This window comes from Artibeus jamaicensis, unplaced genomic scaffold (assembly GCF_021234435.1).
Source record: "Artibeus jamaicensis isolate MK-2021 breed Jamaican fruit bat unplaced genomic scaffold, CSHL_Jam_final contig_2790, whole genome shotgun sequence".
Classification (NCBI taxonomy): Eukaryota; Metazoa; Chordata; class Mammalia; order Chiroptera; family Phyllostomidae; genus Artibeus; species Artibeus jamaicensis.
The window spans coordinates 957,847-982,555 of record NW_026521616.1 but is presented as its reverse complement, the minus strand read 5'-3'; the positions used below and the strand labels follow the sequence as shown (position 1 = coordinate 982,555).

The 24,709-nt window shown below is 54.6% G+C and overlaps 1 protein-coding gene across 3 annotated transcripts in view; it reads left to right on the top strand.

Annotated features, from left to right (window-relative positions):
- The first annotated feature begins 5,803 nt into the window (after window positions 1–5,803).
- Window positions 5,804–24,709, top strand: part of SEZ6 (seizure related 6 homolog) — a 44,572-nt gene continuing 25,666 nt past the window's right edge. For all 3 annotated transcript variants that reach the window (XM_037162912.2, XM_037162911.2, XM_053662694.1), the window contains exon 1: window positions 5,804–5,986. In XM_037162912.2, the coding sequence (XP_037018807.2) occupies window positions 5,932–5,986 (55 nt within the window). In that variant the 5' untranslated portion in view covers window positions 5,804–5,931. The remainder of the gene's footprint in view (window positions 5,987–24,709) is intronic.

The following is a 24,709-nucleotide window of genomic DNA, read 5'->3' as shown; positions in this document are numbered from 1 at the left end:
CTAGATCCTCAGTTTCCTCATCTGTACAGTGGGGACAATAATGGTACTTACCTCACAGGATTGTTGTAAGGATGTAGTTAAATCCCCCAGCTCACTGCCCAGTAACAATAAATAATAAATGGTGCTATTATGCTTATTTTTAAAGGTCAGGGACAGTCCACTGGATTCAGGGGCTAATTCTAAAAACACAGAGAACATACTAAGTGTTTATGAGTCTTCTTTAAATGTATGTGGTAATCTTTTTAAAAAGGAAATATTTAAAGCCCTTCTGTAAAATACAAACCAGCTATGTGTCCATCCTTTATGCAATTCTGAAATTTTACAGCTGGGTTTGCTCAAAGGGAAAACTCAATTATCCTCTCACATTATTCAAAGCAATCCCCTGATCTCGTCTCAGACATAAAAAAGGAAGGGACCTTTTTTTGCCCCAATCACAGCTTGAGTCAGAGTGAGTACAATCAGGGACAGGGGAATGAATTCAATCTGCCTGGGATATGTGTTCATGCCTTCGCATCCTGCCCTGGTCTCCAGAGTTGGGTGGAATTGGCCCTGGAATTCTGTAGGGTGGAGGGGCTCTTCATGACAAAAGGAGACCAGCTTTTGGTCATTGGCAGCTCCTCCTTGCTTATCCTATGCATAAATATTCTCAGATCTACTGGCCAAGATTCCAGATCAGGCCACTCAGGCAAGAAGCCAATGGGCCATCCTAACTATATCCACATAGGAAGGAATTCAGATGCCTTCGAGCCAGCCTGGCACGCTTTGCCCTTGCCAGGTCACTCTACCGCATCCCAGCTTACTCTAGCCCCCTGGGTCACATCTGCTAGGGGCAACCCATAGGGTGCACCAGGGGCCTCCTACTTCCTCAAGAGCTTACCCCAGCTGATGACCTAGTCCCTCACCACATGGCCATCATCTTGCTACAAGGTCCCCAGCCCCAGACCCGCACCACCATAAAACCAAAGCATCTGGACAAATGTATTTTATGTAAGTTCAAGCACTGGAAATATTGAGTTCAGAGAATTTTATTTAGAGAGCCCTCTATATTTCTCTGGGATTATCACCTGTCTTTGTTCCCTGCCTCTCTGGGTTATTATCTTTGGACCCTTTCCAAGCCAAGCCGACTGATTGCTTGGGGGGATGGCTGCCAGCATCCTCCATGTCTTCTCTGGGTCTGGTGAAAGCAACCAACTGTAGGTGACCCTTTCTTCTTCCTTCTGTATAACTCTGCCCCACTGCCCAGGCAGCCTTGGCTTTTAGGAGCTAGCTTCACCAAGAGACTCTCCAGTGCTGGGGAACACTGAGAGTGGTAAAAGTGGATATCTCATGCCCCCCAAGTTAAGGGGGGCTATGCTCAGGATGAGCCTTGGGGTACAAAGGGGAAGGAGAAGGCCAGCTGTTCTTTTTCCTACACTGTGCCAACCTAGCCTGACACCAAATTAATAGCATTCAAATGAGATGCAAATTGTTATGCAAATCCAGAGAAGGCTGCTGTCACCCTGGCCTTTGGGCTGTTAGAAGGCCAGCACCTTGAGCCCTTTCCCAGAGGACCCTACAGGCTCCCTTCAACTTCAGCCCTCATCCCTTCAGTCCCTTCAGCACCAGCTGGCATGAAGAATCCCATGAGGCTGGCATGAGGCTTTCAAGGTCCTCTGGTCCAAGAGCTCATTCTGGTCTCACCTCCCAAGCACTCAGGTCCTCTTCCACTCTAAAATGACACAGAGACAGCCATAGAATGTGGCATGACTTCCTTCTGATGACAGTATTCTGGCTCTCTGCTCATTAGCAGTGTATGCAAAGTAGGTGTTGGGTATTGTGGAGGCGGATGGTATCTATTTAACTGTCCATTAAAGTGGCCCCGTTCCATCACCTCTGCACAGGCCCAGGCTTCCAAACGGCCAACCCTTACAGCCTACAAGCACCATGTGGTTCCTGCACCTGGTAATTGCTGTGGTGCTTGTTGAGCTGTATTTGCATTTGATTATCATTTAACTTTCATCTTTCTCCTTCAATCAAACCAGGTATTGGGTTTCTACAATTGATTATTGTTTTATTTTCAGCCCCTTGGTGGTTTTCAGAGTTTCCTTTATTAGCACCACAAACTTGAACCCTGGCACTTCTCCTGTCACGTGGAGGGGGACGGCCTCCTCCCATCATCCTAGGGCTCCTACATGAAAATAATCCAGCCAACATCATGGATCTTAGGTCCTAGCCCCATTCTCTCTGTTCCACCAACCCAATTGTTGCCTCATTTCTGCCCAGCCAGTGGCATTAAACATATATGGAGCTGTGGAGGATCAAAGGCCTCGGTTGGGGGTGGTAGGCAGGCTGGAGGCCTCAGTTTGGAGATGGAAAGCAGCTCAAATCAAACCATGTTGTACTGCTGTCTCCATCCACAGCTGCTCTGGCCCTGCTCCTGGAGCAGGAGCAGATGCTCAGGAGCCAGCAATCCTCCTTGGCCAGGGAAGGGCCCTCCTCTTGCCCCTAAATTCAAAGGCTTGATTTTGGGTACTCCAAGAAGCCTAGCTGGAGTCATGGCACCCCAGGCTGTTCCAGGTTCTCCGGGGTCTGGGAGCCACCTCTGAGGAGTGGACTGAGATGAGTAAGCAGCTCTGTGTCCCTGAGGATCTCTGGGGTGAAGCAGCCCCTGCCCCTCCTCCCCCAAATCCCCCAAATCCCCCTGGTTCCACAGAAGATGAAGCTCTGGTTTGAAATCTTGGAGAATTACTAATTTTCTTCTCCTTTTGCTCAGAAAGCAAGTGTCATCCTGGCAGAGACTTTAAAATAACTTACCAATGTGCCTGTGACCCCAAACTGAGAGAGTGAGGCTGGCCTCTCCAGGGTTGTAGGCTAATGTCTGGCACTGTCTGGGTGAAGACTATGAGGGTCCCTGGAGTTGGAGAGCCCCTTCTTCCCTTTCTCTGGCTCTCAGTCCTAACACAGCCATTGTAACTCAGATCCTGGCCCTACTTCTGAGTCAGCAATGAACCCCTCAATTGCCATGGTGCTTGGAAATTCACCTTAATCACAGACCCCCTTGTTTTAGTACAAATATCTTTATGATGGGGTAACCCCTTCAGCATAGCCACCAAGGATGTGCCGCAGCTCGGATGACCACAAAGCCTACTCCAGCCTTTCCTCCTTCATCCTTGCAGGGACTCCCTGCTCCACTAAAACCAGCCTTCCCACTGATCCCACACTATCTTGCATTTTCCACTGCTTTGCTTTGCATAAGCCACTCCTTCAACTTTGAATGTCTTCCCTCTTCCTCTCCACTGACTGAAACCTAAAACATATTTAAGATTTCAATCCAGTCTGCCTTCCTACTGTACAAAGCTTTCAATGAGCTCTCCTCAGCTCCAAAAGAAGCAACTGCCTCCTTCTCCATTACCTCAAGACATACACTTGGCACCAATAACCTGCCTTGGGCTTTAGACAACCCACATGCCGTCATTTATTTACAAATATTTATTAAGTATCTACTATGTGCTGGGCAGTGGGCTAGGTTGGGAGTGGAGGAGATAGACATATTCTGTGCTTTCCCAGAGTTGACAACTTGTAGAGAAGACCAAAAATAAAGCAAGCAATTACATAGACATGGGAAAGGCAGGGTCCTTGGGGGCAAAGAGCCAGTTGTGAGACACACAGAGAATGGAAGAAATGACTCCAGTGAAGGAAGACTCGCAAGTCTCCCCAGGCTGCCACTTTCAAATGTGTATATGATAAGTCTTCAGCATATAGTTGAATGTCCCCTAGGGCACCTTACTGTCTTTAATTTATGGGTGATGCTGAGGTCTGGGCATAATGAACCCTTTGGAGAACATGAGACAGGTGCTTGACAGAAACTCTTCTTCTTCCCAGTTTGGTGCAGGCTCTGCCTCAACCTAACTGGGAATCCATTCTACAGAAACCACACTGACCATCTTTAGAAGGAAGGGACAGCCCAGGTGCATTTTTCTTCCCATTATCCAGTACAAACCCATCCTCTGAGCTCAGGGCAGAGTGCCGCATTCCGGGACTTGTAGTCTCCATTGTGCCCCTCCTAAAAGCCTACATTTGTTGGGGCGGTAAGGAGGGTGATACTGCAAGGTCCTGGGTGGCTCCTCGCTCTCCCTCTTGTGAGTGCTCAGCCCATCAAGGAGCCCAACTGCCAGGAGACAAGCCTGCCACCAACCTCCAAATCCACACGAATCATCCTGGCATATAAGGTTCATCCCTGGGTCATGACACACACCCCTCTGCCCAAGCTGCTTAGGCTAGAGGGGTCCAGGAATCAAGGAGGAGCAGGGGAACACCTTTAAGGAAGAATGGAGGGGAATCTTGTGCCATTTGCCAGTATTTCCCCAAACTCCCCTGGGCTGTAGAACCTTCCACCCCCCTCTTCTGTTGGTAATGCTTTCTCCCTCTCTGCACATTCCCTTCTCGCTTCCTCTCCTCTCCGCTGATCCTTTTGTCACCCCCACCTTCTGCCATCCTTCCGCTACTGCCCTTTTTTCACAGCTTCTTGAAACGACTGTGAAGAAATCCTTTCCCAGTGACTCCCTCAGATAATTCCACACCACCAGCCTGCTGCCTGGCACAGGGAGAGGATCTAGAGAGAATTTGATGAGCAGAGCTGGAAGACTGTGGAGGTGGTGAGGACTAGAAGACTCTCTGAGGAATGAGACTTAAGAGCCAGAGACTTGCCACCTGCTTTCAGGATGAGGTCAGGAAGGGCCTTGGACAATGACTGAGGTCTGGAAACTGGGAAGGAGCCAAGTGCATGTGAAAAGAACTAAACAGAAAGCCGTCCTCCCTAAGAACCCCAGGGAGGTTCTTCGAGTGCACCCATCCATGGAGCTAAAAATTTGTGGGCCTAAACATCAGCCTCTGAGATGACACAGCTGTGACTGTCCTCTTTGCTGCCCTGTGACTCACTGGGGCTCCTCAGCCCAAGCGGAGCCCTGGAAGCTTATTTTTTCTATGCCCTTGAGTGGCACAATCTTCCAGGCTACTACTCTCCTGAGTCTCCCTCACATCTCTATCTAAAATAGCCTTAGGAACATGGGCAGGGATAGACACCAAGGTTCTGCTCTCAATGGCTGGAACTGTGGCTTCTCTGGTGCTGAGGGGGTGGGGGTTGTCAAGGAAGGGTTCTGGAGATCCAGGGCTGCAGGGGGACCCAGGATACTACCTTCAGCCACCACAGCTTGGCCCACATTACCTCCTGCCCAATAAAGAAGGTCTTCCCAGGAAACAAGTACCGCTGGCTTTTAACTATAGTATCAGGATAATTAAGCTTTTCTGTGAGCACAGTTTGCTGCTGATGCAGTTGCCTGGAGCCCTGGCATTTATTGAGCGCAAAGTAATAATTTATTGTCCTTTGTATGCTCAAAATCCATCTTCGTTACCGGCCCAGGACTGACTGTCACAAGGGCACGCGGGCCTCACCAGCTGCCTCTCTCGCGGACGTCTTCCCAGATCACCCTTGGCGCCCTCAGGTACCAGGATGGGGTGGGGAGCAGTGGCTCTCTCATGGAGAATCAGGTTAGAATCCCACATCTTTGGCAGGCTGCTAATGAGGAAAAAGAGACTTGGCTTTGCTAGGCGTGGGCAGCGTGGAAGGGTGGGGGCCGTGTGCCCACATTAGCAGGGCAGCGCTTCCCCTGAGCAGGCGGCAGCGTGGGAGCCTGCGCTCTGGCCGCTGGGTCTTCTGCGCCTTTGCTTGAGAGTTTACGGTAAGCCGTTCCCGCGCCCCCGCCCCTAGCCCGGCGCGGCGATCCCCGGCGCCGACGCCAGGCGCTGGCCGTGGTGCTGATTTTGTCAGGCGCTGGCGGCGGCGGCCCCGTTCTCTCTCCTCGACCGGACCCAGCTCTGTCTCCAGTGCCCACGCCCCACCCAGCGCCCCCCTCGCGCCGGGCCCCGACCCGGGGCGCGGCTACAACCAACAGGATGCTCCCGGCAACCCTGCTCCTCCTGCCCTCGCTGCTGGCGCTTCTGGCTCACGGTAAGGGACCCCGGCGTCCGGCGGCAAGACAGGGGACAGCGGGTCTCGCGGTGGGAAGGGAGGACTATCCCGGCGCCCAGCTCCGCGCAGCTGGCTTCCCAGCCCAGGCACTGCGCTCCGCCGGCTGCGCTGCCCCCGCACCGGCCGAGCCGGGCGGGGCGCGGGCTCCGCGGGCGGGAAGCTGCTGCCGCTCCCGCCATTCGCGCCCGGCCGAGACCTCGCCTTTAATCATCTCCCCGGATCTAATGGGATTTCTCTGCTGCAATTCATCACGCCAACCCCTACCCGCACACACTCTCCCGCTCACCCGCGCGCTACCTCGCCACACTCCTGGGAGGGAGGCCATAGTGCGGTGAGTCTGGCCGGCCGGTCCTGCTCGCGGCCGGCGGTCCCGCCTTTCCTGCCGGCCTCCAAACTTCGCTCGACTTTGCCGTCCGTTCCGGGGACTCTCGCGTCCTCATTGCGGAGATACGGGGCAGGAAGGCGGCTGGACCCGGAGTTGGGACGTCGCTCATCTCCCTGGGTCTTGGCGCTGCCACGCCGGAATCGGAACCAAGAGTACAAGTCCAGGGGAAAGTCGGGAGATCCGGGACCCGTTGCCGGGCTCCTCTCTCTGCCTTAGGCTGCAGCGGCTAAAGTCCTGGGATAGATACTCTGTCCTCCCGGAGGTCCTTTCCATGCGCGCGCGCGAGCACACACACGCACACCCCCCGCACACGTCCAGAGCTCCTTTTTCGGGGCCAGTCCTCCTGCTCAGCGCCCTCCTGCCCTACGTGAGAAGACTCTTCCCGGGAAGACCTGCAACCTACCCTTCCGCCCCAGGCCCCCGCTTGCAGTTGGATCTCCAACTTCATCGGTCCGGGACCTTGGGGTGGGCAGTAAGGGAGTGTTGTGGAGAGGCTGGGGTTCTGTGCCTTTGGGAAGAAAGGTTTCCGAGTCTACACGGAACCTGCTGCCCCAGCTCAGACAGGCACTCGTCAAAGCTACCGACGCCCAGATCCTTCCACTGCAGCTGGGTGGGCTGTTGGGGTGGCTGGGACCTTGCTGGAAGTTGGAGCTCCCTGCCTCACACAGCGTGCTTTGCAGTACCCGATGTGGAAGGGGGAGAATGTGGAAGCTCCTAAACCTCCTTGCTCAATATTTCCAAGCCACGTTGGAGGTCAGGGTAGTGAGGATGGGGCCAGAATGGGCCCCTGTGCAGCAGTTTTCTTCACTCTGCCTTCCCTGGGGCACAGAAGCCGATCTCTGAGCTTCTGACGCCGGTTGCATTCAGCCCGGTGTCCTCACCCCACTTCATAGCTGACCTCACTGGGTTCATACTTGGTACCCAAAACTCAGAACTGTGTGTTCATTGGCAGGGGTGGGGGGTGTCGCAGTCCCATAAACCGCACCCTGCCTGAGGCGTGGGAGAGGAGAAGCCAGCATCCTAGCCCAGGTGTCCCAGGATGTCCCTCGGAGTTCAGGACCTGTTTGGGGGTCCGACCAAGACCTTTCACTGGAGAGCTCCCTGGGATTCGGGGGCTGGATGTGCCACCCCCACACCCCCCACTGTGTAGTCTGGAGCCTTGTGTGTGAGTGTGTAAGTCTGAGTGTGAATATAATCAGGGCTTTAAGCATGTCTGTTTTTCTGAAGGTCTGGATGTTAGGTGAGAGCTCTACAGTGAGCGAGTGTGAGGAGTGTGTAAGACTGCTAGTGTACAGTGCCGTCTCTGCCAGAGAGCTCCCTGCAGGGCTGGGGTGAGACTGCAGGCGGGTCTCTAGGAGGATGGCTGGTGTGGCTGGTGTGGCCAGGAGTCCAGGGAGCCCTCCTAGGGCTGAGGATGTGAGTGTACATTCTGTGGCCGAGGGCCTGTGTATTGCCTGCCAGTGTCCTGCCCTGACCTCCCCAACACCCGTGGGGTCACCCACCCAAAGGATATGTGGGATAGGAGAATGTCTGCTGGGGAAGATATTCATTTTCCCTCCTTAAGGCAAAAGAGTAGGCAGCCCCGCAGTGCCAGGCCTGAGGAGAGAGGGCTTGCACCTGGGCTTGCCCTGGCACATTCTTTCCTCCCAGCGGGGCTGCGAGGTCCCCATCAGTGGGCTACTGAGTGGATTCATTGGGAGACAGTGCACTTAACCGTCTCTGGGCTCCTGGGGGCCTTCAGCCAAGAGAAGGCAGGCGTCAAGCCATAAAGGTGGAAGGGCTGTGAGCCTTTGCGGTCCAGGCAGAGCATTCCGCAGCCTCGTGGCCTGAAGAAGGGCCTTCAAAGCTTTGCTCATACAGAGATTCGGGCCTTGGGATACAGCCGGAACAGCCCACAATCGGAGGAGGTGGAGGCCGAGGGGCCAGGGAGAGATTGCACTGGGCCCGGCTCAACCCCGCGAATTCAGTCCCCTATTCCACCCTGCCCCCACCCCCACCCCGCCCTGCAGCTTCTGGGCTGACCGATCTCAGGTGTGAGGGGGCCCCGGTCATAATCCCAACCTGTGAATAGAGCCTGGAAGATCCTGCTGCAAGTGGGGAGGGAATCGGTGTGGGAGGGGCAGCGTGAGCGGGGCCTGCTGTGTCAGTTTAATGATTTTTAATGAGCAATTACCTTTAGTCATTCTCCTAATTTCTGAATATCAATAAAGTTAATTAAACTCTGCATGTGTGAATGTGGCCTGGGGAGACTATGAAGGTGGAAGTGGCAGACACTGGGGTGTGGTTGAGTCCCCAGGGGTAGAGGCTTCCTCCCTGGCTGTGTGACCCTAAACTGGGTGCTCCACCTCTCTGAACTCTGAGGATCTGGTGGAAAGAGGGAGGGAAGGGATGGCAAGTAGGGGTTGCTCACTCCACCAAGAGCTGGGGGATGGTGTCTGGGAGGCAAGGCCTCGAGGCGGAAAGAGAGGAGGAGGAGAAAGGTCTTGGCCTCTAGGAGCCCCAGCGCTGTAGGGGTTAACAAACTGGGACTGCCTTAACCCTTAACCTAAAATGGTAACTGCCGCTTCCTGCAGACTCTGTGCTAGGTGCAGGGTTCTGAATGTACTTTTCTGAGTCTGGGGGCTGCAGCCAAAGCCAACACCAGGTCCTGCTCCACCTCCCCGCCCCTTGGTCCCCCAGCTTGGCACTTCAGAGCCAGGAAGTGGGTGCTGGGACAAGGCTCCACGGCAGTCCATCTACATTCCACTCAGGGCCCGAGAGGTTGACATGGTGGGCAGGAGGCTCCCCTGTGCTTCCGAGGAAACTGGAGGGCTTAGAAATTGCCATGGACTGGTGGGAAATTATGCGTTGGGGGTTTTTTTGCCCCTCACAGGCCTAAGCTCATCAGGCTTGGCAGGTCCTGGCGGCGGTCCCAGCGTCCTCAGCAGGGTGGCAGCTTAAAATGCCTTGGGGACACCATGGGGAGCTAATGGGGATCGAGGAGACACAGGAGCTGGGCTTAATTAGAAACTGGGCTTAATTAGAGCTCCACTACCCCTCCCACATGGCTGCCAGAATGGTTAAGGGCATATCAGAAAGCCTGTTTCCTTAGCCCCTCCCTCCACCCAGCCCTGGGTGCCCGATCCCTCCAGTTCCCTCCCACCTTCCTTGTTCCCAACTCTCCAAACCCTTTCAGGCCCCCCATTTGCCCAGCTGAGCTCAGCTCAGGGATGTTGCTCCCCCACCTGGACAGAGCACAGCATCAGCCATCAGAGCTAAGCACCCCGCCCACCAAACAAGAAAGAGCATGTGGAAAAGGACCCATAGGTAGGGATCACTTTAGTGAAGGGAATTCTCAGCCAGATGGTTAAGAACCCAGGCTCTCTGTGTGGCCTCAGGCTTGGTCTGTCTTCTCCTGGTCTCCACTTTCTGGAACATTCCATGTAAGGTTGCACCAAGCTGGTGGTTGCCAAGCCTGATACCACATCAGGGCTTCCAAGGGCTGTCAAGCCATGCAGATTTCTGGGTCCTCAGCTTCCTCTCATGGAGGAAGAGCTAAGATCTGTATGTAAGAGGCTGAGGGGAAGGGGTGGGTAGAAAGAAATTCTGCCAGCCCTGGTCATCAGCTGCGAGGTAGACAGCAGGCAGTAGGAGGTCTTCAAGGCCTCTTCCAGACTAATTCTAGCAGGGAGCCAACTCACCCAGCCAGACCAAGCAGTTCCTCAAACTAGGCATGTTCCCAACATCTCGGCTCTTGCCATTCCTCCTGACTGAAATTCTTTCCTCCTGCTGGGCCAACCTGCCTCACTCCGCCTCATACTTCAGGTCTTGGCTTAATTGGCACTTCATGTAATTCTTTAGCACATATTTATGAGACATCTACTGTATGGTTTCTCAAGGGAAGCCTCACCTGGCTGCAATGTGGGCCAGGGGACCCTGTGTGCTCCCACCAACTCCTGGCTTCCCACATGAAGGTACATCTTGTTGGGTCACGAGTGCCTGATTGTTGGATGCTCCTCTCCAGAAGCAAGACTGAACTCGGAAAGGAGGCCACCAAGTCTGTTCCGCTCACCCTCTATTTTGGGGCAGCTCCAGAATTCTTATCTGGAAGAAATTTAGGGTCAGCTGCCTGTTCAGAAAGGAGAGGTGGGTGCGTGGCAGCTGAGACTCCGTCTTGAGGCTGAGTTTGCATAAAAAGCACACTATTTTTACACAGATTGTATGTTAGGATTTTTTCCCCTTTCCTAACGGTTGGCCAATTATGCCAAATGTAAATTATGGCTTTTTCTTAGTTTTTTTCCTTCCACAAATTAAGCTGTCATGCTGTCAGCCTGAAGTGGCTTGCGGGGGGCGGGGGGGTTGCTGATGGTCACTCTGAGAGAGCTAAAACCTCTCTCAGACACTTCTTACTGCTACCACTGCTTGTGTCCCCAGTGGCAGTCCCCTAGCATATGGCAGACATTCAATACATGTTAAACAAATTCACAAGAGGTGCACAGGCAGACAGAGGCAGAGTTAAGCCTGTAGCCCCAGCTTCTTGACTCCCTCCTCTAATACCTAGCCACCAGCTCTGTTGGCTGAGAGGGGTGTCCTACATGAACTTAAGGACTGAGGTAAGGAGGAGGCGACCCCATGCCATCTGGCTTCACAGCCCCCTCGTCTGTCTCAGTTTCAGACACCCTCACAGAGCTCGGAAAGACCCACATGAGACCTCAGGGACTGCCCTGAGCCTGTCGTGCTCATGAAGAAAAAGGTGGGGGTCAAGGCACCATCCAGGACCACAATTCCTGTCCACAACTCTTACACATATCCTGTAAGAGCAGTCCCTGGAGTACACCCATCTACGGTTCATTCATTCATTTCACAAACATATTCAGGTATGAGGCACAGCCCAGAACCCACAAGGGCCAAGTCTTCCACATGCTTTTTAAATCTAATATAACAAGAGACTAGTTGTCCCTATTTTACAGATGGGAAAACTGAGTTCCAGAGAGATTAAGTCAGTTACCCTGGGCTTCACAGCCAATAAGCTATAAGGCTACCCCAAACTGCCTGCCCATTTTGCAAAACCTGGCTGTGGCCAGCACTGTACCCACACTCCAGCCTGAGGCAGAGCTTCAGGAGGGGCAAATGGGAACCCAGGAGAGCATCACCATCCTAATAATAGCAGTAACAACAAAGAAAATAGAAACAATAATAGCAAACATTTATTAGGCACCAATTGTGAGCCAGGCACTGTACTGAGTACTTAATATGCATTAGCTCATTTAGTCCTAACCCATCTCTGTGAGATGGCAGCTACTATCTGCCTTTCAGGGGCCAGTTCAAGCCCATCTTGTCAGACAGACCAAGTCATAAATGGCCCCTAACTGTTTTCTAGCACATTTCTGGTGATGACACTGGCTCTTCTTGAAGTTGACCCTCACTCCTTACTGCTCTAAATCGGAGACATGTTATCTTGCTCAGCCCTTAGTAGCAAAAGAATAAAACTTCTTTTCCAACACTTGGATATCAGGGTAGAGCACAGGGCTGCTGGGAATCAGGTAAATCCTGAATCTTGGCCCAGAGGCCAGTGACCTTGGGTGGCTCATTCTCTCACCCTTTGGGGGCCTTGATGAAAGAAAGGACCAGTCACTTCAGTTTTGGCATGCTGGGCTGCTCCCCGACCCCCTTGGCACCCATGAGGCCCAGCCCTGAGGTGGAAAGGCCAAACTTGCCTGAAGCTCGGCTCCTAGACCACGTGGGTGCCAGTCTGCCCCAGTTTCCCTTCACCTGCCTACCTGCACCCAACTGCCAGCTTTGGACGGGAGGGTTGATCGATGCTGAAGCTGCCGGCGGTGTTTCTGGCCATTGATTGTTGAGCTTTCTCGGCAGGCTCTGGAGCAAACAAACCTGCCGCTTCTCCAACAACAATCCAGGTCTCTGGCTGCAGAGTCTGCAGCCTTGCTGGCAGGCAGATTGGCAGGAGGGGCGGAGGTTGAGTGTCCCAGCTAGGCCCAGCAGGGACAAGGGGCTCTTCCAGGAGACTGAAAGGAACTGAGTGGACGTGTGAAGACAGGCAACAGAGAGACTGGGTGAGGATGCTAGGGCGAACACCAGACCCTGTGTATTCCTTTTACATATATCATTTTTGCTCAGACATTTTTCCGTACCTAGAATGCCATCCTGGGTTGTTCAGCTTATGTCAGTTTTAGCCATGCCCTTTTTCCTGACTGTTCAATCTGGAGGGTTTTTCTGTCCTCTGAACTCTGAATATCTCCCATCAGGAACTCAGCCGGTCCATCCTTCACCCCCCCCCTCCACTCTCCATTCTGTTCAGCACCTATCAGGTGTTTTGACAGGCAGGAATACAACATAATCACTGCCCTTCGGGAACTCAGTTTAGACAGGGAGTTGCCTTCTTAATAAGCTCAGCTGTGACTGCCTCCCCAGCTAGACCAGGGACCGTCTGATTTTTACCTAAATGAGCTTCAAATAAGATGCCAACCACTACATGGTCCAACCATCCTTCTTAAGAACAAGAAATCTCTGGCCAGGGACTGCTCTGGGCCTCAGATTTTTATCTGTAGCAACAGGGCTTACCCTTTGGGTCTTTGAGGGCCCAGCAAGCCTCTGGGACCCCTGGACCAGGATATCCTGGGTTCTCTCTATCATAGCTCTTTCCATCTCTGCAGGGTCTGCATGTCCCCTCAATCTCCCAACAAGGCAAAATAGGTTCGGAGCCCCTACTGCCTCCAAACTACATGTCTTGCAGAATCCAAACAGTGGGTCTTTCCCCTCCCCCACTGTAGTCCCCAGGAGCCCAGCCAGGATCCTGCACCCCAGCATCAACCTTAGCATCTTCCCCTGTCCCCCACTCCTCCCCTCCCCACAAGCTCCCCTCAGGACCCTCAGGATTCTCTTTCCAGATGTTCTTTGGGCTGGGAGGGCAGAACTGTGAAATGTGCCTGAACCACAGATTAACACCCCCCACAGATGCTCATTTGCATGTTGTTTTACCCCTTTTTGCATGCTGGCTCCTTATTAAAGGCACAGAAGCAGACCCTGCCCCTTCTCACTCCTAGCCCAGAGCCCTCCTCCGCTCCGTAACTTCTTCCCCCTGCCCTCCCAGCAGCAGCAGCTGTGCACCAGCTCCTTTGTCCCCCAAGCAGCCACCTGCTGAGTGTCTGGCCTGGGTCCCACCAGCCAGCAGGTGCCTGGGGAGTCCCAGAGCCTGGGAGGGGGCTGTGTAGAGAGCCAAACTGTGGCTCAGGGAGGAGGGAGCAGCCCCTTAGGAAGAACATAACGAGAAAAGTACTAGTCAGGGAGCCAGGGTCCCCAGGGTTTAAACCTAATATTGGCACTTGCTGGCTGGGTGACCTTGGGCAAGTTGTGTCACCTTCCTGTGCCTCAGTTTCCTTGAGATTCATGGTGCCTGTGCCCCCTCTTTCATAGAACAGCATCAGAATCGAAGGAAATCACAGGGGGTGGTGACAGGAAAGAAACAAGAAGCTCTGCTTGAGGGGAGGGGACAGCCGACAGCCGGAGCTGTCCAGCACCAGGAGGCGTCGTGGCTTTTCAGTCAGTCACCGGAGGGGCTGCACCAGCAGCTGGGGGAGCCCAGGCTGGATTGGTGCGCATGCTGGTCCAGATCTGACCAGGAAGATGAGACTAGCAGTGCAGAGGGATGAAGGCTGGGTTCAGGGTACTTCTGAGGGCCTCCGCCCTGGCTCGCTGCTCTGATGGACATTGTCTTAGATATCATTTACATCCAGCAAGGGGATGTGCTGGTACTTTGCAACATCTGCTCTGACAGCTGGCAGGCCCTCTTGCTGTAGGGCCCTATTTTCTGGCTGGTCAGGGGAAATGGAGGAGATGAAGGAGTCACCTTCTTCCGAGGATGGAAAAGCCCCTGGCACCTCCAGGCAAAGGTGTGAAGGTGAGACCGAACAAGGCATGCACGAGAGAGATCATCTGTGCATTTGCTTATTCAGCCTCCCTTGTCCTCCTTCCCTCACTGCCCACTCAGTTCTTGCCGATCTCCTGGCAGACTCTGCCCATGCCCTACTAGGTCTGGCCACCTCCCTTCCACTTCCCCCTTTGCCTGCTGCCCACCCAGCCCAGTCTAGGAAGAGGCCTGTTGCTCAGGTTGGGGTGATCTCCTGAGGCCCCAGCCACCTGGGTGGTGCCCTGAGTCTAGTCTCTGTTGCATCTGCATCCCCGATGCTGCCTCTGGGCCCCCTGGTCCTTCCCTGCCTTGGGCCTCAAGCAGAGGAGTCTGGAGGGGACAGGGTAAGATGACTTGGCCCTCTCAACTCAAGGTGTCCACATACCCAGAGTGGCAGGGTCCTTGGAGGTCAAAGCAAGGTTAGGGAAAGGGAGAAGACAAAGGTTGCGGATGCACAGCTGAGCCCAGCTAGGGTTCCTAGGGGTCTGGGGAGAAGTCCCAGGTGTTCGGGTAGCCATGTCTGTGCACACGTCTGGCTTGTCCATCTATGCCTGAGTGTCTGTGTCCATATGTCCCTTCATATCTGTGCCCTTCTGTCTCTGCATCCTGGGACTGTGGCCCTTGGTGTAGGCACAGTAGACCCCAGCTCAGGCCTTTCTCTCCCCTCCCCAGAGTCCCCTCTACTCTCTTCCTCCCCACTGCTGGGCTCTACTGACCCCTCAAGGAGATTCATAGCTGGAACTGCAGCTGCTATTTTTAGCAGCTCTGCGCCCCTCCTCTCCCCCACTCAGGCTTGCTAGGGAAGTGGGGGGGGGGGGGACAGACCAAGCCTGGGGAGTGTCACAGGCTGGGGTGCTGGGCAGGTTTGGCCCTTTCCCCTTAGTCCAACAAGACCATGGTGGCAAGGGGAGCCTGGGAGAGTCTGCAAGTGCAAGGCCCACACACTGGGGCAGGTTAGGCTCCATTCCAACTGCGTGAGGCTGGGAGGAGATCCCAGGCTGTCCTCCCTCTGCACCCTCCAAGACCCTAAGGGCAGAGCTCGGGCCTCCACTGGCTCTTCCCCAGGACCTCCTGGGTCTCTCCCATAGAAATGGGAGAGAGGCAGAAAGGGGCTCATATTATCAGGGAGTCGGGGGAGGGAGGCATACCTGGATGAGGCTATTACCCCACCCCCCCTACCCCCACCCCCAGGGACCTCTGGTACTGCCTTGACACTTTCCAGAGGGCTTTTATATCTCTGCTACAGCCCAACTCTGCCAAAGACCACCATTAGAGCCCCTTGCCCTCCAGACCCTTGAGGCTTCTGGGTTCCACCCCATCACTGTCCCAGTTGGTCTGAAAACTAGCTCCAGCTGGGAGGGGGAGAGTACAGCAGTGCAAGGGGCCTGAACCTAGTAACCAAGAAGGAAGGCAGCCCTGGCCCCCTCGGAGCCGGTGTCCACCCTCTGGGCTCCTCAGGCTGCCCTTGCTTTCAGAAGTCTTTTATTTCTTCATTTGTCCTCCTGTCTCTTAAGTTCAGCAGGGCAGGGGTAGCCCCAGGTTAGTCTGCTGGGCTGACGGTGGCCCAGCTAGACCCCCTCTCTCAGCTCTGACCCTGTCTTTATCTGTGGGATGGGGAAGGTTAATCAGATAGTGTAGATGAGTGGCCAGCAGGACTGGCACACAGTAACCTGGAAGATGTTAAATCTCTCCTTTCCTCACACCCCCGCCCCCCACCTTCCACATCATGCCACCCCCAACCACACGCACATACAGGCACCCTTGCACACTCATGTGCATGCACGCAGACAGACAAGCTTACCAGATGCTCAGCAGATACTGACCAGCAGGTGGATTTGAGACTGGAGTCTAGTACCAGACAGAAGGAAAGTAGCAAGTCAACAGAGCAGTCAGTCCCCTGCCTCGCCAGGCCCCCTCCACCCTTAGCACTACTCACCATGAGGCTCCATCAGCCCCTGGGGCTATGCGCTGATAACAGAGGGGCTACGACTCTTTTCCACCCACCCAAAGACTTTCTAAAAAATCTGAGTAAAAAGCCAGACAGGCCCAGAGAAGGCAGAAAAACCTAAGCTCATACAGCTTGGCAGTGGCAGAGCTACTGGCCTGCAGGAGTCAGGGCTCTGACAAGGCTCGCCAAGCTCCTTGGATTCCACAGCTGAGGACAGACACTCTGGTGACCTCCAGGGAACAGAGAGCCCACCTCAGCATTAAGGACCAGGGCAGCCTGGGAGTCTGAGCTCAGGGCCCCTGCATACCTAGCCAACTCCCCCACTCCATCTCCTCCCAAATGCAGCTACTGAAGGAGCCCCAGAGCAAAGGTCATAAGGTCAGGGAGATGACTTTGGCCCTGGTGCATGGAACAGGCATCTTCATCTGACCTAAATAAAGACCACAGAAATCTTGGGGCTACTGGGCTGGTCATTTCATCTCAAAGGTGGACTCAGGTGCTGGGAAAACCTCGGTGGTAATGGCTTTTGAAATTCAGGGTGGGGGCTGAGAGGAGACAGAGATGCTGCTGGTCAAGGGCCCAGGATGCTCCTGCTCTCAGGCCCTGGCACCTTATGGCCCTGCCTTCTGGGCTCAGTGGCTGGGAAGGAGTGTCACTGGCAGATGCTCGGAGCTGGGCAGGGACAGAGGATGGAGGGGATGGCTGCTCCCCTCTAGATCACCCCCTGTCCCCAACTTTCTGGGTTGGCTGAACTGGCCCTGGTACTAGCTCCAGGGAACATGCAGGTCCTGTCTTTACAGCCTTCCTCATCCCGCTGACGTTTCCAAGATTTTTCATTCAGGGAAATATGGTCCTTGCTGCTGATGAGGTGGTGGCAGGAACTGTTGGTGCTAGGGGAGAGCTGACCTGAGCACCAGCTCAGGGGCCTTCTCTCTCCCCTGCCCTGGCCACACTACTGAGAGTTGGCATAATTGGTGAAGTAGGGCAGATTGATTAGTTACCTGGCCAATGAGGGAGGTGGTGCCAAAGGAGTCCTGCTGTTGCTGTCACTCCTTCTAGCCTGCCTGCCCAGGGGTGGGGGTCAATTCTACTGTTCCAACCACCAAGGCCAGCCCCCTTCTCTTCTAACCCCCATTCCAGGCCTCCAGCTTCTGTGCCACCTGCTTAGCCTCAGGAACTGCGGGCAGGCAGGGCCAGAGCCCCCAGGTCCCCAGGGCCAGCCGGTGGGCAGGAGGGGAAAACAAACACAGAGCTACAGGGGAAGGTGTGGAGCCATGACGCTGTAGCAGAGGCCTCATTAATCACCTCTCCAGCCCCTAGCTCTGCAGTGGCAAGACCATATTAGATTTTAAATTGGAAAGTGAAGAACATGGCAGCAAGCTGGGAGCTCCCTATACCCTGGGGCCCTGGTTGCAGCCTCGTGGGAGGGAGGGGCAGTGGGGAGAAGAGGGCCGGCCTGGCCACAGTCCGGAGCTGTATTCCCCATCCCCCTATGCACACAGAGCTGAGGTGTTGTCCAGGCCACATGGCCCCAGGAAGGGTCAGGTTAGGGTTCAAGAAGGTGGCAGAGGAAAAAGAAGGTAACTGAGCAATTGCCTTGGGGGAAAGTGCATCCGTTCTGGGAGCTAGGCCCCTTCAGGGCTTGAGGACTGTGAGAAGCCAGGTTCCAAGGTGTGGTGAACACAGGCAAGGACAAATGGTAATGACTTGTGGCCCATGCATGTGCACACAGGCCCACATGCTCACACATGTACACCCACATGCTCACACACACACTCATGGGAAGCAGCAACTCATGCAGGAGTGTGGTAGAAATTTTGAGCCCAGGCTATAAAACAGGCAGACCCAGTTCAAACTCCTTATTTGCCATTTTTCTTCTGTATGAACCAGGATGATCAACATTGCCTCTCAGCCTCAGTTCCTTCACATGTAAAATGTAAAATATGGATTACAAGTGCAAAAGTCTGATGCTCTGGGTGCACCCATAGCAGGTACTTAATACATGTGAGTGTCCTCCCTGGCCCCAAGGCCAGGCAGCTGCCCCAGGACCCCTGGGGTGGTGGCCAGACCAGGTTCCTGTGCCCCTGACTGGGCAGTGAGGTGGGGGCCAGTCCACAGGGCACAGTGGGAATTGTCTCGAAATTCACACCCCCTGGCCCGATGCTGGGCCAAACCACACCAGGCCAAGCTTTTCTGGCTGTCCTTCAAGCGTAAAGTCCCCCTCAACTGGCTCTGCCTGAGCCCCCACACAGCCCAACAAATATCCCATCCCTCAAACACCAGTGCTGAGCCAAGGCTAGGAAGCAAATGTCCTTGGTGGGAACCACTAATCCCCCCTGAGGACTGAGTGGCTGATAGGCCCAGCTCCCCTGGGGCCTTTATGAAAAACTTGCAGAAGTCCCAAGGCTCCCTGTTATCTCTCCCAGGCTCAAAGAGGGGAGCAGACACTGCCACCCCACCTTAACTCTTCTCTGGGACCCCCACTCCAGCTGTTCTGAGAGGTGGTGAATGCCACAGGCGTGGGGAGGTCCTGTTAAGGAGCTGAGCTTTCCGTCATGGGAGCCACTAAGCACATGTGGCTATTTAAGTGTAAATCATTAACATGAAATGAAATTTTAAATTAGTTTCTCAGTCTCACTAGCCACATTTCAGATGCTCAATAGTCATGTGTGGCTATTAGTTCTCATATTGGGGGAACAAATATAAAATATTTCCATCCTCGCAGAAAGTCCTATTAGACAGCACCACTCTAGGGCCAGCCAGCCGCTGGGTTTGAATCTGGTATACCCAACTGGTAACTTGGGAACTGCACTCCCCTGGGTTTCAGTTCCTCCATCTGTAAAATAGGATAATAAAAGTTCATATCTCGGCCCTGGCTGGTGTAGCTCAGTGGATTGAGTGCAGGCCTGCAAACCAAAGGATCATGGTTTGATTCCCAGTCAGGGCGCATGCCTGGGTTGCAGGCCAGTTCCCAACAGGGGACCCAAAAGAGGCAACCATACATTGATATTTCTCTCCCTCTCTCCTTTCCTTCCCCTCTAAATGTAAATAAATACATAAAATCTTTTTAAAAAGTTCATATCTCACAAAGAAAGCTTACATCTCATAGAGATATTATGGGGATTAAATGAGTTAATTCTGGTAAAATGCAGCATGGTGCTGGGCATGGGGTAAATTCTCAGTGAACAGTAGTATTCGTTCATTTTATTCATAGAGTCCTCTGTGGCGCATAGCATCCTGGAATATGAGAGGTGGCAGGACCCTTAGAAACTTAATCCGTTTTACTGTTGGAGACATGGGGGCTTGGGTTGGGGAAGTGATCTGCACAGGGAGACCTAGACTATCAGGGGCAGGACCAGGGAGAGTGGGCGGCTCCCTGGCTCCTGCCCCCACCCCCACCCATGCCCTCTCCATCTGGCAAGAAGAACCCAACCCTGGAGACACAGTGGCCCAGGGTCACCTGCCACCCCGGCTGAGCACGGTGGGGGAGGTAGCTGCCCTGGCAGCCCTGGAGGTATGCCCACCGGTGGTGGGGAGCCTGGAGGGCTCATGCTTCAGGGCAGTTGGGCCAGATGCTCTCCAGCCCCAACATCCTGAGTCCCAGCCCTGCCCACCGCCCTGTGTTTGCTGTGTGACCTGGAACTCAAGTTTGCTCCTGCATAAATGAGGGAGGGATGAGATGCTCACAAAGGCTACAAGGATTCAGATTCTGGGATTAACCGCTTCCTTGCTGGGAGCCTGGAGAAGAGGAGATGACCCCACTCCTATCTGCACTGCAGATTTGACCAGATTGCCAGGGGCTGACCAAGAGAGGGTGGTAAGGGGGTAGTGATGGGAGGTGGTCAGTGACAGGGGAAGGGAGACTAGTTTGGGGCCAGGAGACCCACCAGCTTGTGCCAAGAGACACTCTTCATTGGTTGCAGGCGGGGCTGTATGGGAAACCGCCAAGGGCTGGCTGCCCACCTTCTCCTTGCAGGACCCGCCCCTGCCTGCCCCTACCCACCCCTGCTGGCCAAGAGCCAGGCCCACTGGGGAGCAGAGAGCCTTCCTAGTGTGCAGACAGGGCAGAATCCAAGCCTGGAAAATGTGTGCCCCAAGTCCACAATTCACTGTGTTTAGCACCAAGGGCCAGCATTTGTGAAGAGAGATGTGGGAAGAAAGGTGCGTCAGAGGCTGGATCCTTGTCCATGGACTCAAGCTATAGGTGTGCGGAGGTCCCACCAGAAGGTCAGAGGAGGGAGCTATTGTCACTCACTGGACCAGGCAGAGATGGCTCCCCGGAGTGGGTAGGGGGTGGGCCTGCTAGGATGGGCAGGGTTTGAAGAGACAAAGTAGTGAGCAAATGGGCCAGAAAGGGGAAGAGGAGCTCCCTCTGGGTGAGTCTCTGGCCCACCCCAACCATTGCCCCTGTGAGCACCATCAGGACTTCCCCACCACACCCGGGAGACAGGGCTCCCAGCACAAACGCCCTCGGTGGTGGTGGGGAGATGGTCCGAAGGCCCCAGGAGCTGCAGCTGAGGGCCAGGGGTAGCAGTGGACAGAGCTGAGCTGTGGGGCCGCCCAGCTCTGGGTTCTGTTCCCAGGCTTGCCACTTATTAGCTACACAACCTTGGATAAGTTCATTAATCATTCTGGCCCTCAGTGTCTTTACCTCCAAGGATAATAACCCAAACCTCACTGGAGTTAAGGGGAGGATAAAAGATGACACATGAAGGTGCTAAGAGCACAATGGGCACACAGGTGGCACTGAGTAACAGCAACTGTTACCAGCCCCAGCTGCCCTGCTTCAGACCACAGGAGTGAGTCCACCGGCTCTGCTGTATCTCGTAGGTAACCTTGGAGAAGCCACATCCCCGCTCTGGGTCTCAGTTTCCCCATTTGTCACATGGACCCTATATCGCCTTCCTTGTTAATACAAGTAGTCAGATAGCAGCAAACTTACCTCAGACGCAGGGATGCTGTAGGGTGAATTATTTCAGTAGCACATGGACTTGGAAGCCTCTAGAACTGGACCTCACCTAGGGCCTCAGAGATCCTCTGGGGCCCTGCCAGCTTCCAGCTGGGGCCCCTCAGCCGAGCAAGCCCAGCCGGCCGGGTGGAACTGTCGCTGTGGAAACCGGGCTCTGGCTCAGGGGAGCTCAGTCACTCTCATACCCGGGGCCCCTCTTCCCTACCCCGGGCCGTGGGATAATGGGGGTCTGTAAGGGCTGGGACCTCACTAATCCCCAATTAAAACTTGAAAGGGGCCAGGGAACCTCCAGAATAAACTCATTAACTTTTATGGGCTAATAAATGGATCCCATTAAATTCTCATTCTTCCTATGCTAGACCAGCTTAACCTCCAGAACCCAGAGGGGTGGGCTCCTTGCCCACTGTACCCCCCGGGCTCCCCCTGTACCCACCCGCTGTCAGCACCACCTCTACCCCCCAGCTGGTGCTGTCAGAAGGAGGGAACCGAGTCTGACATCTCAGAGTTCTGGGTTTTCCTCCTGTGCCTACCTCCCAGGGGCCTGCAGCTGAGGCCCTGGAAAGAGAATGCTTGACACCTCTGCAGGGGCTGCCAGAGTGACAGGAGGCCGCTCTGTCCCTTGCAGAGGATGGGGTGGGCTGGCAGATGAGAGACAGCACACACCTGTCTAGGTGGCCCTCACCAAACCCAAGATGTCCCCACTCCACAGATGAAGAAACAGAGGCCAGTGTGGACACAGCCCCCTGTGCACGTCAGACAGTGAGTGAGGCATAGATTCAGCATTGGAACCTGAGATTTTTCTGGCTGTATGGTGCAGAAAGATCTGCAGAAAAATAGCACCACGGGGACAGGCCAGTTGGCCCTGAGATGGCATCTGGAGTCCTAAACTAGTACCTAGTGCAGCAGTTCCCTCATCAGGAACACTGGGGAAGGACCCCGACCCTCCATCACTGCCTCCAGACAGACCAGTTCTGGCTGCACAGCACTGTGACCCCCAGGCAGCCTCCGGAGCCTCACGGAGCCTCAGTTTCCCCATCTGTAAGACCAGGACAATAACATCTACCTAGTGGGATGCTTTGAAGAAGAGTCCCAGTTGTTTCAGCTTCCCCTAAACATTGACTAGACACCCCTCCCCCCATTCCAATCTGAGTCTGGCAGCGACGGGACACATGGCCCTCATCTCTACATTTACCCAGCGTGGCCCTGGGGAGGAGGTGGGCAGAGCAGAAGGTCTTCCCTGGGAGGCCCCGGCTGGAGCCAGGGGGAGGGGGCCTCCAGTGCCAAGAGGGGCAACAGGGGGATGGCACAGGCCAGGAGGCAGGAGAGGGAGAGAATCCACCGGGGAGGCATCCTGAATGGCTCATTAGTGCCGATGAAAGCCTTTTTTCATTTCGTCTAAACACTTTAAACAGGGCTCCCTCCGATGTCTATTTGCATAGCTTAAGAGCTAATGCAGGGGGAGGGCCCAGGCAGTGGAGGCCACTCCTGGGCTGGGGGCTGGGGGCTGCAGGAAAGCTCTGAGCCTCCTCTGAAGTGCGAATGGCGGCGGGGGGAGGGGAATGGTGTTTCCCAGACCCACCTTCATGGGCACTGCAGCCTTGGGTTGGGGCGCGAGGGGGGGTGGTTAGGTTGAGGAGGCTGTGAGGCAAGGAGGAAAAGGGGAGTACATCCCTGTGTTCAGGTACTAGGTGGACTGGGCAGTTGGGAATCTTCATGGGGACAGTCTTGCTGTTGGCCAAGGCCCTGGTCACTGCAGCCCTACATTGGCTGCATTTTGCAGGGATGGTGCAGTACTGTCTTCCACATCTCAGCCACACAAGGAACGTGGTCCCCAGAGAAGAGGCCTTACCCTGGGCCTGCACCCTCCCCAACCCCTCCAGAGGCCTGCCTGTCAGCAATAACCCAGGCACGGGACTGCCCAGCCTGCAGCATGGCCTCTCTCCCTCAGCGCCCCTGCAAAACTGCTATTAGAGCATTCAGATTCTCACTGGAACCTCTCTAAGGCGCCCATTTTACAGCCAGTGACATAAAAACTTGCCCAGGCTCTCTGGTTTTCTACTGGCAGAAATGTCATTTGAACAAACCCGGGTATGTGCGACTCTGTGCCCCAACCCTGTGGAGCAGTGTTGCAGGGTCTCTGGTTTGGGTCCCAGGCTCAGATGTACTATGGGCATGGGGTGGGGGCTCCCTGGGTCTCAACCCAGCTTGGCTCTAGCTCAGTCCAGGTCCAAGATCCCAGAAACGATGGCTCCAGCTCTCCACTTCTAACCTGCATGAGACCTTGGACAAGTCTGTTCCTCTCTCTAGGCTTTTCCTCCACTGGCTAGAATGTTCTCTGCTGGGTAGCTCCAGGCTCTTCTCTTGTAAGACAGGTTGGTGTGGAAAGACTAAAGCTTTAAAGCCAGATCAGTGTAGGTTCAAATCCCAGCTCCACCACTATGCCACAGGGCAAGTCTTCACCTCACCTCTCTAGGCTTCAGGTTCTTTGTAATGTGAGAATAAGAATCTCATTTCGTGGAGTTGTAGTGTCAATTAAATGATACAAGATCTGGGAACAGCCTGACTCAGTGTCTGGCACACAATAGGTACCTGATGAGACGGGGCATCTGGATCCCTGACATCTCCTTCAGCTGTCCCCTGCATCACACGCTCTGCCCCTTTGTCGGTCTCTGCACCTTTGAACTCAGTCAGCCCACGCCGAGGAGTGTCACGGGGCCTGAGGCTTCCACCAGAGTTAACCAGAGTGTCTGAAGATGCCCTCTTGCTGGAAATGGCTTGTCTCCCCAAGATTATCTTACCATCTCTGACAGTGGGTGGCACTCTCTGGGACCAAGTGGCAGCTGATTGCAGAATCAATTTGCTCGTTTGATATGCTATCTCGATCCCATTTAACCAAGTTCTCAGTCCCCCCAGATAACACAATCAGTGCAATCGACAGTGATGGGAGGTGCCTATTAGCTCGACTCCACTGCCCAGCACCCACCTGGCAGCCAGCAGGAGGAGCTGTGCCCGCTATGGTCCCTTCCTCGGGAAGAGGATCTCTTTGCACTCCCACTCCCAGTGAACATCCCACAGGTACCTACCCTGGGAGCCACAGGCCCCGCCTCTTATTGGGCAATCTTAGAAAGGGACCCTGGAGCCCCAGAGGCTGGGAGAAAGGCTCCTCTTCCTTGTGCCATGCCAAGGTCAGTCTTAGCTCACCTGGCAAAGACCACGTGACATCTGGGGAGCTGGTAAAAACAGTAGCCTTGTTCTGGTATGGCCCTGCCTAGACCTTCCATCACTGACTCAGATAAAGACACAGGGCATTGGCGACCATCTGCTCCAGGGGGCCTGGGCCTGGCTGGACATCTAATGTGGGCACTGTGTTGTCAGTCTGGCACAGAATGCCAAGGCACAGATGGCCTGCTTTAGTGGGCAACTCAGGAGATAGGGGTTGGTTCTGGTTTCTCAGGGATTCGAGGCACCAAATCCCTTCTCGCCTGGAGGAATGG